The sequence below is a fragment of the Aythya fuligula genome, chromosome 1, assembly GCF_009819795.1.
Source record: "Aythya fuligula isolate bAytFul2 chromosome 1, bAytFul2.pri, whole genome shotgun sequence".
NCBI classification, from domain to species: domain Eukaryota; kingdom Metazoa; phylum Chordata; class Aves; order Anseriformes; family Anatidae; genus Aythya; species Aythya fuligula.
In genome coordinates this window covers 73,723,786-73,739,831 of record NC_045559.1, presented here as the reverse complement: position 1 = coordinate 73,739,831, position 16,046 = coordinate 73,723,786, and the positions used below count along the sequence as shown (strand labels likewise).

Here is a 16,046-nt window from a genome sequence, read left to right as displayed (position 1 = left end):
CTCTGACCTAACGCTAGCAGTCCCCACTAAACCATATCCCTAAGCTCTACATCTAAACGTCTCTTAAAGACTTCCAGGGATGGTGACTCCACCACTTCCCTGGGCAGCCTGTTCCAATGCCTAACAACCCTTTCGGTAAAGAAGTTCTTCCTAACATCCAACCTAAAATTGCCCTGGCGCAACTTAAGCCCATTCCCCCTTGTCCTGTCACCAGGCACATGGGAGAACAGACCAACCCCCACCTCGCTACAGCCTCCTTTAAGGTACCTGTAGAGAGCGATAAGGTCGCCCCTGAGCCTCCTTTTCTCCAGGCTGAACAAGCCCAGCTCCCTCAGCCGCTCCTCGTAGGACTTGTTCTCCAGACCCCTCATCAGCTTTGTTGCCCTTCTCTGGACCCGCTCAAGCACCTCGATGTCCTTCTTGTAGCAAGGGGTCCAAAACTGAACACAGTACTCGAGGTGCAGCCTCACCAGAGCCAAGTACAGGGGGACGATCACCTCCCTAGCCCTTTTGGCCACACTGTTTCCTATGCAAGCCAGGATGCTGTTGGCCTTCTTGGCCACCTGAGCACACTGCTGGCTCATATTCAGCCGACTAACTGTTCAGTGAGTCCCAGTCCTGGGATGCATTTTGTGTACTTAAATGTGATTCCAAGAACATATCTCTCATATGCTTAGGACCGCCTTTTTAGGATGTGAGGAAATGGCCTCAGGTTGTGCCAGGGCAGGTTTAGACTGGATATCAGGAAGGATTTCTTCATAGAAGGAGCATTGGAACAGGCTGCCCAGGGAAGTGGTGGAGTCCTCATCGCTGGAGGTATTTAAAAGATGTGATTGTGGTGCTTAGCAAAATGGTTTAGAGATGGACTTGGTAGTGTTAGGTGATGGTTGGACTTGATTTTGGAGGTCTTTCCTGACCTAAATGCTTATGTGATTTTCTAATGCAATATGAAGCCAAAATCATGTGGTGGGATTTTGTGTAAAATAGTTGCGTCTCTAACTTTTGGCACTTCAGAATTTTTTTTTTTTTTTTTTTGTTTGTTTGTTTAGAGAAACCATTGACACAGATAGCACAGAAAGGATTTTCAGCACATAGAATCTCCTCATTCTGGGAAGCCTGTTACTGGTGTTGTTTTTCCCAAGTGGCTTATTATTCAGACATGTTGTTTTCCTTGGTTTACTAATGGAGTTTCATAATTTTTTGCACAGCCTTGCGTTTTTGTTAGCTTTCCTTAAATATGGAGAATAGATCTGACCTTAGGAACCTTGACTTCTTCCCTCCTGCCTTAGATATTGCTATAGTTCTTCCTTTCCCTGCGTGGTGTTGACCATTTCCTTTCATTGTACTCTGCTTTCGGAGTATACTTACTATTGCTTTTTATTTTGCCTTCTATCCCAGATGAAGCTGGGTGGTACCATCTGCAGCATGTGAACCCAGCTTTTCTGAACAGCTGTTGGAACTCTAGACAGATCTGTTGCAGCTGGCTACTCTTTCTGATCATGCCATGACTGTTTGCTGTGGTGCTCAGCACTGTTGTCGCGAGGCAGGCTCAGCTTCTGGCAAAAGGCTGAGGAAATGCTCCTGTACGTGCCAGTTGCTGTTAGAGCTGTCAAGCTGTAGTAGGATTCCTTTAAAAAATCAAGAAGATAAAGTGATATTGGTCTCTATTTTGCAAATGTAGATCCCCTTACAAGATGCAATTGCATTGTGGTTGGTTAGGCAAGCCCCATTTTGCTTTAAGTTTAAATAATGGCATTTTCTAGGCTGCATGCCTGAATGCTCTAGAGGTACAGGGTATGATGTAAGTGGGTAATTGACAGATATTCCCTAGCTCACAGTAAATATTATGCATTCTCTTTAAGAGAGGATTTTGAGCTGCTTTCAAGCTCCTATAGTTCTCTCCATTTTAAGAAAGGTGAATTAGGTATAAAGTAACATGAATGTAAATAGAAGACTAGTTTGTTTTTTTTCTTGACTACCTTAGAAAGGTAAGGAGGAAATACAAATATAAAGTGGTCTACAGTCTTCTGTCACCCTAATGCCTGAAATTTCCTTCTGCCCAGTACAGTAAAGTGTCTTCTGTAGCGGCGATTTGTGAGGGAAAAAAACAAACAAATAAAAAAAAACACTTAGGTAAAGAGGGAAAGCTGCTCTTTCCTCATCCTTATTTCACAGCTTCAGGACTCTCCATCTCTGTAGTGTTGGCAAGTCTGTGGAGAACATATTTTCACATCCTTTCCTGTTATATATAATGTTATGTGTGTATATGTTATGTATATATGTTATGTATATTTATGGGTGTGGTGGTTTTACTCAGGTGGGCAGCTGAGCTCCACCACAACCGCTCTCTCACTCCCCCTCTCCTCAAAGAGGAAGGGGGAGAAAACACAACACAGAGAACTCGAGGTTTGAGATGAGAAAGGTTTAATTAAAGGGAAAGGGAATGGGGAAGAAAAACAGAAACAAAAGAAACAATCAGTCCGCGTGGAAGCACAGAGAGAGAGAAAAAAAAATTATTCTCTACTTCCCATCAATGAGCGGTGTTCGGCTACGTCCTGGGAAGCAGGGCCTCAAACGCGTAGTGGTTGTTCAGGAGGAACAGCCCCCTCCCCCATGAGAGCCCCCCCTTTTATTGCTGAGTGTGACATCAGGTGTTATGGAATATCCCTTTGGTTGGTTTAGGTCAGCTGCCCTGGCAATGTCCCCTCCCCATCACTTGCCCACCCCCAGCCTGCTGGCTCTTGGGGGCTTGGAAGGAGTCCTGATGCTGTGCCAGCACTACACAGCTATAGACACAACACTGGAGTGATATCAGTGCTGTTCCAGCTACGAGTGCAGAGTACAGCACTGTGCGGGCTGCTGCAGGGAAAAGGTGACTCCAGCTCAGACAGACCCAACACAATGGGGTATAAAGTGGACACCTAAATGGAGGATCTTGTTCCCTGGGGCCTCTGAGCCTCAAGATTAGACAGGGCTGAGATGAAGATGGAATGCAATGAATGCTGACAGGAGCTAGGGAAAGAGAAAGGGAAGAAGAGAAGGAAGGAAAGGGAGGGAGGAAGGAAGGAAGGAAAGGGAGGGAAGGAGTGAGGAAGAAAACGCCCATGTTATTTACAAGGAGGGTTAATTTAAGCTTGAGAGCTGTAAACTCTCACTCTTGGACCTAGAGCCTTGAGTCCTGGAGATGGTTATGGCAACTGCTGGTTCTGAGCTTACCTTAGCTGGGCCTGTGTAAGAGGAGGACTTGTTTCATTGCTAGGCTTCAGCTTGTTTATTTAAGTGGAAAGCAAAACACAACGTATACTGAAACATATTTCTTCTGCAGTGTTCCTGCAGAAGGTAATTATTTTGGCCATAGAGTTTGGTAAATTGAATTTTTGTAGTTCAGCATTCATAATCTAGTCTAAAAATGCATGCTGGTTTAGTAACACAAATCTCTTTACATGTTTTTTTTTTTAGCCTTTGTTACACTGACAAATAGAAAAATGGTAATGAGGTTAGCATTATTCCCAATTCAAGTAAGAAAACTATTATTAAGAAGATTATTATTATAATTACCAATTGTTAAACGATCTCTTATTACAGATCCCAATCATTATTAGGATTCTGTCAAACTAGATCACAATTAATATAAGGTGGCTGCTCAGAGAGGTTTTGGGTAAATGCCTCTTCTTGCCTGCATATGCATTTAAGGGGATTAATCAATAGTTTGTAGAGAGACTTTTTTGTTTTCTTTGCAGAATTGGCCCTTGAGCAAGAAAACCTTGCACAATACAGAAGTATTGTGCAAGAATGCACTTATACTGAAGTTTTCAAAACTAGATCAGTCTCACTTTCATGGTTGTCCTTGGCACTTAGAATTAACATTATCAGTTTATTTGAGCTGTTCACACACTGTATAGATCTGTGAAGTGCTTCTTGCCCAGAAGGGCTGTGTTTACACTGTGAAAATAACTGTCATACTGGCTTATCAAGTTACTGCTTAATGAAGCTGTGTACATTTTCATAGCCCATCCAAGAGCAATGCCAAACACCTTTTTAGCTTGTGGAAACACGGGCTTTCTCTTCTCTAATTTTTAGTGACCTGGTCCACAAAATGAAATAGTATTATGATAGGACCGTCCTACATGAGAAGTATTTATCAAGATCTCCACAGGCTGGTTGTGCTTCTGCCTTCCCTTGAATTCTATCCTTTCAAGTCTTGAGGTGACAGACAGAGACTTTCTGCAGTCGCTGTTCTGAGAAAGATAGTTGGATCTTTATCTGTCAAGTAATACACTGTCTTCTTTTGGTCCTGCACAGTGTAGTTTGCTTAGAAAATCCACAATTGTTTTGGAGAGCACTTTCCGTTTTACTTTCCCTGGCTGGAAGAACTTTTATCTATGTATCTGTCTACCTACTGTATTACCCAGAACAGTAACAAGATTAACCCAGCAGAAAAACACTACATTGTTTTATAATGGGCACCATGAGGTAGCCCCTCTCAAGAGTGAAGCTTCTGAAACCGAGTTACTTTCAAACCTGTTTTGAAATCAACCCCCAGATTTGTGTTTTTTATTTTTTTTATTTTATTTTTTATTTTGTTTGGTGTTGGCTGTTGTTCTTTTTTGAGTGAAATAGAAAATGTGAGAATGGCAATAGAAGTCAGAGTTATATCTGAAGTGTCCTAGCAGAGCAAGGGTTTAAGTGGGTCTTTTACTTAAGATCCTGTTGACAGCTACTTCAAGTGCTAAGTTATGAATCTAAGATGGTACATGTTTTAATACTGGTATCAATGAACATTTTCCTGTTCTAGCCCTCCTCAGTGAGGGCAGGAAGGGTTGAAACTTTATTATTTCAGTGAGCGGCTCCAGTGAGAACTGAAAATGCTGTGATTTTTCTTCCAGCTGACTTTACCTTCTGATAACTGAAACATGAACTTGTATGATGATGGAATGCTGTAATTCAGGAAAGCAAAAATGTTCTCAGGAGTAAGGGTAAAAATTGTTTTTAAGGCTCTCTGATTGTTGCTTATTTTTGCAAGGCTCAGTAATTGCTTTCTTTTACACTTAGCTTTCCTCTTCCCCATTTTAAAAGTTGCAGCATGTCCCACCTTGGTGCTGCTGGGAGATCTGAGGTATTTTTGCAGTAATTCCCTTGTAGTCTGAGTTGCAGACTGAAAGGTCAGAGGCAAGGCAGCATGAAGAATAAATGTGTCTGGTGGTGCTTATGCAAAGAATCCAACTTTTATCGAAGGATGACATTTGTTTTTGTATTGCAAGGCCAGGGGAGCTATGCTCATACTAGCAGCATGCTCAGCTGCCTCTGAGAGAGTTGCATAGAAGTGCTGTCATTTTCACCCACTGGGAATCAGAGTGGGCATCCCTTTCTCTTTCTTGTCAGCTGCTTGGAGGCATTACTCACTGGTCACCACTCACTGAGCTTTTTTTCACAGGGCATAGCATCTTCTCCCTGAGGTACACAGTGAATGGAAGGTCCAGAAACTGGTGCAAGTACAACAGAGACTCGGTGGAATGCAATAAAGTTCCATTTGCAAGAAAATATTGCCCTGTCAGACACTTCCTAATTTTCCCATCTATACTGTCATCCTGGCTTGTTTTACCAAACTTTCTGGTGCTGTTCCCCTGGCTCCTTCAGGGGAGCAGAGTAAGATGCATTTGTAATATGGAAGTAAGACATTGAGAAGACACGGCCAGCGGGCTGGATTCAGCGCGGGGCCTGGCTCAAGTGGGAAGCTGCCACAGCACAGCGGTTGGAGACAGCAGCTCCCACCTTGCTTTCAGCCAGGCTCCCTGGGTGGTTTGAGAAAGCAGCGCTGCGTTCTTCTGTTGAATGGGGAGTGGCAGGGAAGAAATTCTTGTTACTGTTTTTTTGATTTCAATTTGTATTTCTTAGATTGCTTGTGGGGAAGGATGTGCTTCTCTTCAAAGCTGTTCTCCATAATAGGTTCTTGTTTGGGGTTCAGCTGGTGAAAATGATTGAGATGGCATATGTGTAAAGAGCTGTGCCTGGGGGTGGTCGTTACCCTGCTTACCAGAGCTAGCAGCTTTCTTTATTAATTGTGTTGCCAGTTATTCTGACAGGACCCAGTTCTTAGATGCCTGCTGAGATTTGAGCTCTTGTTGCCAGCTTTTTCAGCGTAAAGAAGGCAGGGAGAAATTCCCCCTTTCAGGCATCAGGCTGTGTCCCATAATTTTAAAAGGGACCTACTGACTCAGAAAGAGATGCTGAGAAGTTTTTTTGAGTTAGGTAACAACATTTCCAGCCTCCAAGAGGTGTGTCCCATGTGTCCAATACTTTGGGGAGACTCAAAACCATTTGAGTCCCCTCATATCATGGGTCTGTGTCTTACCATGGAGGAAGCTGCTTTGAAACTGGGTCTCAGTACATGCTAACTCTGTTGGGTTGTAGAATTCTTACTCATGCAGAAAACTATCCCAAGGAAACAAAATCCAGTAACAGGGGGATGCTATCTATCATGAAATCACTGGTCAGGTCAGTCTTTTTGTGTTCCTTGTGTTTCCATGATGGCTCCTGACAGGAGTGTGACTGGTGGCCTCAGTAGTCACACTGGTGACCTGCTCTAGGAGAGCCCACTTTGTGCATAGAGAGCTTTGCCAGCACATGAAGGCCCTGGCATGGGGGCAGCAGTCTGTTACTTCAGCCCCAGACCTGTCCTGAGAGCCAGGCTGCTGGTTGTGTCAAATTGTTGGTTGACACTGACACAAACAAATATCCTTGGGGACTTTAAGATGGGGCTCACATACTCTCTCTAATTTGTGTTCCAGGTATGATGTTGACTCTGGTCTCAGGAGGAGAATTGTTAACGAGTTTATCGGCTGCAAATATATACACATTTCCCAAATACTCATTTGGCTGTCAAGTCTGATAAATGCCACTGTTGTAGAAGTGAACCCTCCCAAGTCAGCTGTTTCACCTCTGTCCCTACAAATGTTCATCTTAGCAAACATATTTTACTCAGTTTTCTCCCCCAGGACTCTGAAAGATGATGAATGCTGCAGAGTCCTTGTTCATCTTCTCCTATACTAATTCAGTCTCTGTTTCTATTATCACTTCCAGAAACGTGAAGGCCTTCTTCAGACAACTCATGTTACAGAGGAGCTGACGACTACAACAGAGTAAGCACAAAATGCTTTAGTTTCAAAGTGTGTTTCTGTGGTGCGTGTTGTGAATTTCCTCACAAAAACAAAATGGAGGCATAATTTGCATCACCTCCCCCTGCTCCTGCTAAATTAACAAAATCCCTTAGTGTGTTGCTTTTGTTATAAATGAGGTCTGAAATCAATCTGAATTTTGTAAAATTTATAAAACAAATATTTCTAAAAGGTATAAAAGGCAAGTAAACAGCGCTGGGTGTGTGGGGAACTCCACCAACATGCACACACACACAAACATTCTAAATATACAGAACATTGCTTTACATACTAAACACAAGTACACGTAAGCCTATATATACGTACAATCAGGAAAGGTAACAAACAATCCTTTAAGTTCCATAACTTAGTAAAATCGAGTACACCTATACATAAAAGGTAACAAACAATCCTTTCAGTTCCGTGACTTAACAGTCTCCATTTTCCATTCCTTTTGAACAATATGTCTCGCTTTAAGTTGTCAAGCAACTCGGTCTTCAGGCCTTATGTATCCCGTTCTTCCCAGATCGAAGAAAAGTGTATCCATCTCCTTGTGAAGGCCAAGAGGCCTGGGTCAAAAGGCATGTCCAGGTCAACAGGGGGCATAACAGCAAAGACCTTCAATGGCTGTAGCAGCAGAGGGACTGATGGCATAGCAGTCGGATCAGTAAAGGAGCCCGCAGATCCCTCACTATTTGGCAAACCACACATTTCTGACTGTGGTCCCACATGGCTCTTTAAGGCCCCAGAGACTGCTCGCCACGTGCCGAGCAATCCCACTGCAACCTTGTCATTTTTAGTTGCAGAGTCCCACACCTTGACCTCAGTTTGGTCCCATATTTCAGGCTCATAAACTGTCCAATTGTTAATAAGGAGAATAAGCTGTAAGGTTACCAGGACAGTCTTTGTTCCTAAGGACGTATGATTCCCCATAACGCGCAACTGCTTACCAGCGAGAGGCAGTTGTGTGCACGGGTCCACTTCTCTCAGCTCGAGCTTCTCTCCAGCTCCAGTGCGCCTGTTTCCAGCGACTTTCTGTACTTAGTACTTTCAGTACTTCTGTACTGAGCTTCTCTGAGCAGTTTGCTGAGTCTGGCCGAACCTGTCTTCATGAGGCAATCAAAGTGCCTGTTCCCGTCCTGGTCTCCATTCTGCCAGCCTGTTCCTCTTCACTTATTTTTCCTGCTTCTTTATTGATGTAACTTCATGGTGCTGCCTTTTTTTTATCTTGAGGGCAGGCTCCCCTCTTATACCCTTCTCTCCACAGCAGTTCTTTTCATAACAGCTTTTCATTGGTCAAACAACTTTGAATGTAACAACAACAGCAAACATCCGGAAACATCCATGCCTTAACAGCTGGAGAACAAGGGAACCATCTGGAGGACAAGAAACCCTGAGACTGCATGGAGTCTCCTGAATCACCCTTCTTTGTTCTCTCTAAACTCTTTTATATTCCTGATGGCCTCATCGTTAAGAGTTTAATGTCATCTCAACCATGGGGCTTTCCAACCCCCATGGCCACATTCTCAAATCTCCCCCTTCTATATTAATATCAACCATTTTCTCTACACGAATTACCACTCCATATAAAACACTTTTTAACTATATAAAAATCACTTTGTCTCTGGAAATACGTTCCAAATTACAGAAGTATCTTCTTGACGTTCTTGCGTCACAAAAGCTTTTAACTGGATGTTTCATTGACAGTAATCCTTGTGGGCCTTTTTTCCTGCCTTCTGCAGGTCACCATTTTAAACTCATTTCTGCCTGGTGCTGTTGCCTCACCTAAATAAAGGGCTATTGTAGATAATTTGAGGGCAGATTAGTTTGACAAAAGGCAGTAACTCTCAAAACTGAAATGATACTCTAATAAAGTTATAAGGAGAGATGAGATTGCTATTTTCATGTAGTACCTGAGGACTAGAGTTCAACAAAAATAAACAAAACTCTTCATTCTCCAGATTTTGCAGTGGGTTTACTTTGCTTTATATTTTTACAATTCTTTTTATAAGGAGAAGGCAAGACATATACTTTGGCTGCAAATAAAAGCTGAGATTCTCCTTCACGTGGTCTGAAGGCAGCTTATGTCACAGGGGCTTACATGAGCCCTCCTTCAGTGTATCAGTGCATTGGCTTCCTGTGGAGTTGGCTCAGCTTTCTCTGACTTTGAAGATTAATGAAGTACCATGTGGCTTGCTCAGTGGGGAAGATCTTTCGGATGGAAACATTCAAAAATGAGATCATTGTATGTATGTGTGGACATTAAAGTTCCATAGTGTTTTTTGTAGGATCTAAGTTCTGCCTCTGTATTGTGGGCCAAAATTCTTCCCTTCTCTCCCATGCTCTTGAACAGTATAGTCAGGACATCCTCTCCTTCTGATGTGGTTTGTGAGATGTGATCTGTGGAGTGGGGCTTGGACATTTCTTAGCAAGAAAGACGTTTACAGATACTCCTGTATGTTTATGCATGTGTTTTATTCTGAATGTGTTAATATTATAGAAAAGGAGGTTACTGTTTAATGTGTTGCATACCCACATAGGTACAGAAAATGCAGTAATCAGCAGAAAACAACATTCATTGAATACTTTAAAAATTCCTCTGTGCAAACTGGGGCCTGATTCCTAGCTGATAAATATCTGCATATGCCTGGTGATGTCACTGGACTGTATATAATTCATATGTGGCGGTATTGTTTACATTATATTCATATACAATAGACATTTTATTTCTTCAGATAAAACAGACTAAAGTGAGATAGGTAGCCTTGCTCTTTTTGAGCTGTGTGGTTTAGCTGGTGTGGTTTCTGCTGACCCTGTATGTGGAAACTGTCCACAGAAACATATATATTCATTCACTCTTCATCATAAAAATAGTTAAACATAAAAAAATCACAATTCTGTATAAAACACAAGTATGCATTTCCATTCATTTCAAATGCATCTCCCTGACATCACTGGTGGTCTGCTGAGGACATTCCTGCAGCACGTTGGGTCTGGTCTGCAAATACTCTGCCTCTTGACATGGGGAGGAGTGGTTAGCCCTCAGCATCTTGCAGGAAATAGCCCATTAAGCCCATGGTCTGGTCTTTTCAAAGTGATTATTCATGAACTAACCCAATGTCTTTGAATGCTTTGACTTGCAGGATGATGATGGGAAGATTTGGTAAGTAACAAAGTTGACTGCTTTTTTTTTTTTTTTTTTTAAATTTAAGTCAGGCACAGAAATCTTGTCTGCTTTCCTTCAGCAGATCAAGACAATGAATTAAGCAATTGCACAGGGTTGGAATGTATTGTGGGGGCAGGTTTTCTTACTCCACACAAATGTGGAGCATAATGGGCAGAACCAGATCATTCAGTGTGCTGCTTTTGCTCTTTAGACTCATCTATGTTCGTCTGTTTTCATTCATATGTAACAAATAGCAAAAATGCTACACAGGGCGATATTTCCTAGTACCATTGTTAATGGCTTTCAAGCAAAAATCTTTGCAATCCCCAGTAGTAAGTGACACCTTCTTTAGAATGTGACCATCTAATTTATATATAAGTGAACATGTGAAAATTAGTTAAGCAAAGGTACATGCTATGAGGTCTAAGAAAGCTCTTTTTATCTGTCTGTCTACTTTCAACAACTGGTCCTAATTGCTTTGCAAGGAGTACTGTCTTCTCTCCCCCATGTTCACCAGATTTTAGAGACATTACCCGCCATAGATCTGGTCTTCTAAACAAAAATTAAGTGTTTAGTGGTGCTTCCGAGAGATCTTCTCTTTCTTTTTCCGTTTAGTTTTGTTAGCAGTGGTAAATCACTTACTATTCACTGGAGAGATCTGGATTTCTCTGAGGGACTGCATGTGATGATGAATAGGTCATTTAGTTTCTGTTTCCCAGTCAAAATCTGTGAACAGTACCTGCCTTGTAGAATATCTACATTAATATGTAATTAGGTACCTGAAGTATAAGTAATGGAAGGGGGCTAAAAAACACATCCTTGGATACAAAAGGAATGTGAATAATAAATATGTTTATTTAGCAGCAGAGAATCATCAAAATCTACGCTAATGCACACAGCATGGGCAACAAACAGGAGGAGCTGGAAGCCATCGTGCAGCAGGCAGGCTACGACTTGGTTGCCATCACTGAAATGTGGTGGGACACTCCCATGACTGGAGTGCTGCAATGTCTGGCTATAGGCTCTTCAGAAGGGACGGGCAGCACAGAAGGGGTGGTGGTATGGCTCTTTTAGAGAGTGCTTTGATGTTGTGGAACTCAAGACTGAGACTGGGAATGATAAGGTTGAGTTCCTATGGGTTAGGATTGGCAGGAAGGCCAACAAGGCAAGCATCCTGGTGGAGGACAGTAATAGACTACCAAACCAGGATGAGGAGATAGATGAGGAGTTCTACAGACAGCTGGCAGAAGTTGCAAAATCATCAACTCTTGTCCTCATGGGGGAGTTCAACTTCCTTGGAAATGCAATACAGCTCAGAGGAAGCAGTCTAGAAGGTTTCTGGAGAGCGAGGAAGATAGCTTCCTGATGCAGCTGGTTAGTGAGCCTACCAGGGGAGGTGCCTCTCTGGACCTTCTCTTCACAAACAGAGAAGGACTGGTGGGAGATGTGGTGGTCGGGAGCTGTCTTGGGCAGAGTGACCACAAAATGGTGGAGTTCTCTATTCTTGGTGAAGTCAGGAAGGGGATGAGTAAAATTGCTGTCTTGGACTTCCGGAGGGCAGACTTTGAGCAGTTCAGGACACTGGTTAGCAGAGTCCCTTGGGAGGTAGTCCTGAAGGGCAGAGGAGTCCAGGAAGGCTGGGCACTTCTCAAGAAGGAAATCTTAATGGCTGAGGAGTGGTCTGTTCCCACGTGCCCAAAGACGAGCCGGCGCAGAAGAAGACCAGCCTGGCTGAACAGAGAGTTGTGGCTAGAGCTTAGGAGAAAAAAAAAAAGAGGGCTTATGATCTTTGGAAAAGAGGGCAGGCCACTCAGAATGATTATAAGGATGTTGTAAGGATGCGTGGGGACAAAATTAGAAAGGCCAAAGCTCATCTGGAGCTCAATCCGGCTACTGCTGTTAAAGATAACAGAAAATGTTTTTATAAATACATTATAAAATGTTTTTTTTATTTTATAATAATATAAATGTTTTTTTTATAATGTTTCTTTTTTGTATTTATTATGCTAAATAATGTATTTATAAAAAACATTATAAATGTTTTAATTAACACCAAAAGGAGGACTACGGAGAATCTCCATCCTTTACTGGATGCAGGCGGAACCTTTGCGACGAGAGATGAGGAAAATGCTGAGGTGCTTAATGCCTCCTTTGCCTCAGTCTTTAGTGGCAAGACCAGTTGTTCTCTAGATACAAAGTACCCTGAGCTGGTGGAAGGAGATGGGGAGCAGAATGTGGCCCTCACAATCCACAAGGAAATGGGTGGCGACCTGCTACAGCACTTAGATGTATGCAACTCAGTGGGGCCAGGTAGGATCCACCCGCGGGTGCTGAGAGAACTGGAAGAGGAGCTGGCCAAGCCGCTTTCCATCATTTATCAGCAGTCCTGGCTATCAGGGGAGGTCCCGGGTCCAACTGCGGCTAGGCAAATGTGACGCCCATCTACAAGAAGGCCATAAAGGTAGACCCAGGAAACTATAGGCCTGTTAGTTTGACTCAGTGTCAGGGAAGCTCATGAGCAGATTATCTTGATGGTCATCATGTGGCACTTGCAGGGCAACCAGACGATCAGACCCAGTCAGCATGGGTTTATGAAAGACAGGTCCTGCTTGACAAACCTGATCTCCTTCTATGACAAAGTGACGTGCTTAGTGGATGAGGGAAGGCTGTGGATTTGGTCTACCTTGAATTCAGTAAGGCTTTGGACACCGTTTCCCACAACATTCTCCTCAAGAAACTGGAGTGCTCTTGGCTTTGGACTGGCATGCTCTTTGTTGGGTTAGAAACTGGCTGGATATCAGGGCCCAAAGAGTCATGGTGAATGGAGTTAAAATCTAGTTGGAGGCCGGTCACTAGTGGAGTCCCCCAGGGCTCAGTACAAGGGCCAGTCCTCTTTAATATCTTTATCGATGATCTGGGTGAGGGGATGGAGTGCACCCCCAGTAAGTTTGCAGATGACACCAGTTAGGTGCGTGTGTCCGATACTGCTCGAGGGTAGGGAAGGCTCTGCAGGAGGATCTGGATAGGCTGGACCGATGGGCTGAGGCCAACTGTATGAAAGTTCAACAAGGCCAAGTGTCGGGTCCTGCACCTGGGGCACAACAACCCCAAGCATGCACTACAGGCTGGAGATGAGTGGTTAGAAAGCTGCCTGCAGAGAGGGATCTGGGAGTATTGGTTGATAGTCGGCTGAAAATGAGCCAGCAGTGTGCTCAGCAGCCAGAAGGCCAAACAGCATCCTGGCTTGTATCAGGATCATGTAGCCAGCAGGACCACAGACGCTGATTGTCCGCCTGTGCTGTGCTTGGGTGAGGCTGCACCTCGATTACTGTGTTCAGTTTTTGTGAACCCCTCGGCTACAAAGAAGGACATGGAGGTGCCCAAAGTGAGTCCTAAGAGATGGCAACGAAGCTGGTGAGGGGCCTGGAGGAACAAGTCTTATGAGGAGCAGCTGGAGGAGCTGGGATTTTCTGCGAGAAGACAGTCTGGAGAAGAGGAGGCTCAGGGGCGACTTATCGCACTCTATAGATACGTTAGAGGAGTCTGTAGCAAGGTGTCATTGGTCTGTGTGTCCCACATGCCTGGTGCCAGGACAAGGAGCACGAGGGGAGGTTTAGGTTGGATATTAGGGAAGAACTTCTTTATGGAAAGGTTTGTTAGCATTGGAATGGGCTGCCCAGGGAAGTGGTTGAGGTCACCATTCCTGGAGGTCTTCAAAAGACATTTAGATTTAGAGCTTAGCATACGGGTTTAGTGGAGGACTTGTTAGTGTTAGGTCAGAGATTGTACTAGGTGATCTTGGAGATCTCTTCCAACCTAATGATTCTGTGATTCTGTAAATGTGTTCTGTTCTGTAAATAAAAATAATTTAAGTGCAGAAAAACTGTTAAAGCTGTGTTGAATAATTTAACAGCTTAAAACCAGCACACTTCAACAGTGTTTTTGGTATCTTTTTAAAACATAAATGTAATTGGCTATAAGTGGTTATATTTTTAGTTTTTTTCTTGTTTCACCTGACGATGAGAGTTCAACTTTAAATATCATCCAAACAACTCAGTATTTGGAAAATTTCAGTCAGCCTTGAAATGCCACTATGTGACACATTGCACAATTCTTTTCACTTTAGTAGATTTTAAGATTGGATTAGATGTTGTGCAATGGTAAGGCTTAACTGTTCTACAGTAATTTAAATCTTTATACTGTATGTAAGCTTTGCTCTTTAGAGAGTGCTGAAGCAGGTTTTACTTATGTGGTCAGTTTTAAGCTTTGATGAAGTCAGTGGTACTAAAGGTAGGCTTAAAATTAATCATAGGAGCATCTGATTTTGATGCTGACCAGTGGGCACAAATGTAGCCATGATTGTTTCTGTAGTGCAACAAAACCAGATGATGTTTCAGTGGCTCAGTGATTAGGTTATGATTGAGTCAAAATTTGTTTTTACGTTTTCTTCCACCTACTTTATTTTGTGTAACAATTATGAATAATAGGAAATGGCAATCAAAGAACTATATGTTTATTTGCAGTTACTACCTAAAATTCCCAGTGCAGTTTGCTTTGGTGTTTAGAACACCCAAAATGGGGTGAGAACTTTAGCTTGAGTCTCTGGCTTTCTGAAACTGGCACTTAAGCTTGTGACAAGTAACCCGCTCTCATACTTGGCTATTAGAGGTGTATTGATTTTATTTTTTTATTTTTTTATTTTAATTTTTTAAACCAGAGCGTGATGCCTTTGATACACTTTTGATCATGCGCCGGAACAAACTCAGCGTAGTCCAAAAAGGGTAAGAAAAATAAGTAAGATTTTCTACTTTTTTTTTTTTTTTTTTTTTTTTACTTTTAGTATAATATCCAGAAGAGATCTGGAAATGGCAGAAAATGATGTGAAAGTAATAAAAAAGGGTCCGCTGTTTCGGAGCCAGGTGATACCTGGATTCATTGGCTTCAGTCAGGCTCTTCTTTGATTGCTCTTGTTGATTGATACAGGCTCTTCTGTGCAGCACGATAGATACATTGACTCTTAGATTGCAGCCACAGGTTATTTTGCTGCCCCTGGGGCGCAACAACCCCAAAGCAGAGCTACAGACTGGGAGAGGAATGGTTGGAAAGCTGCCAGCGGTTGAAGAACCTGGGAGTATTGGTTGATAGTCGCTGAGTATGAGCCAGCAGTGGTGCTCAGGTGCCAAGAAGGCCAATGGCATCCTGGCTTGTATAGGAAGCAGTGTGGCCAATAGGTCTAGGGAGGTGATTGTCCCCCTGTACTCGTACTCGGCTCTGGTGAGGCCGCCCTCGAGTACTGTGTTCAGTTTTGGACCCCTCGCTACAAAGAAGGACAATCGAGGGTGCTTGAGCGGGTGCAGAGAAGGGCAACAAAGCTGATGAAGGGTCTGGAGAACAAGTCCTACGAGGAGCAGCTGAAGGGAGCTGTCTTGTTCAGCCTGGAGAAAAAGGAGGCTCAGGGGTGACCTTATCGCTCTCTACAGGTACCTTAAAGGAGGCTGTAGCGAGGTGGGGGTTGGTCTGTTCTCCCATGTGCCTGGTGACAGGACAAGGGGGAATGGGCTTAAGTTGCGCCAGGGGAGTTTTAGGTTGGATGTTAGGAAGAACTTCTTTACTGAAAGGGTTGTTAGGGCATTGGAACAGGGCTGCCCAGGAAGGTGGTGGAGTCACCATCCCTGAGGTCTTTAAAAGACGTTTAGATGTAGAGCTTAGGGAGGACTGTTAGTGTT

General features: G+C 43.2%; 1 protein-coding gene across 4 annotated transcripts in view; it reads left to right on the top strand.

The window, feature by feature from the left end:
- Positions 1 to 16,046, top strand: part of PARVB (parvin beta) — an 86,406-nt gene that overhangs the window by 56,150 nt on the left and 14,210 nt on the right. For all 4 annotated transcript variants that reach the window (XM_032207749.1, XM_032207750.1, XM_032207751.1 and 1 more), the window contains exons 7-9: positions 7,081 to 7,139; positions 10,298 to 10,317; positions 15,038 to 15,097. In XM_032207749.1, coding sequence (XP_032063640.1) covers positions 7,081 to 7,139; positions 10,298 to 10,317; positions 15,038 to 15,097 — 139 coding nt within the window. The remainder of the gene's footprint in view (positions 1 to 7,080; positions 7,140 to 10,297; positions 10,318 to 15,037; positions 15,098 to 16,046) is intronic.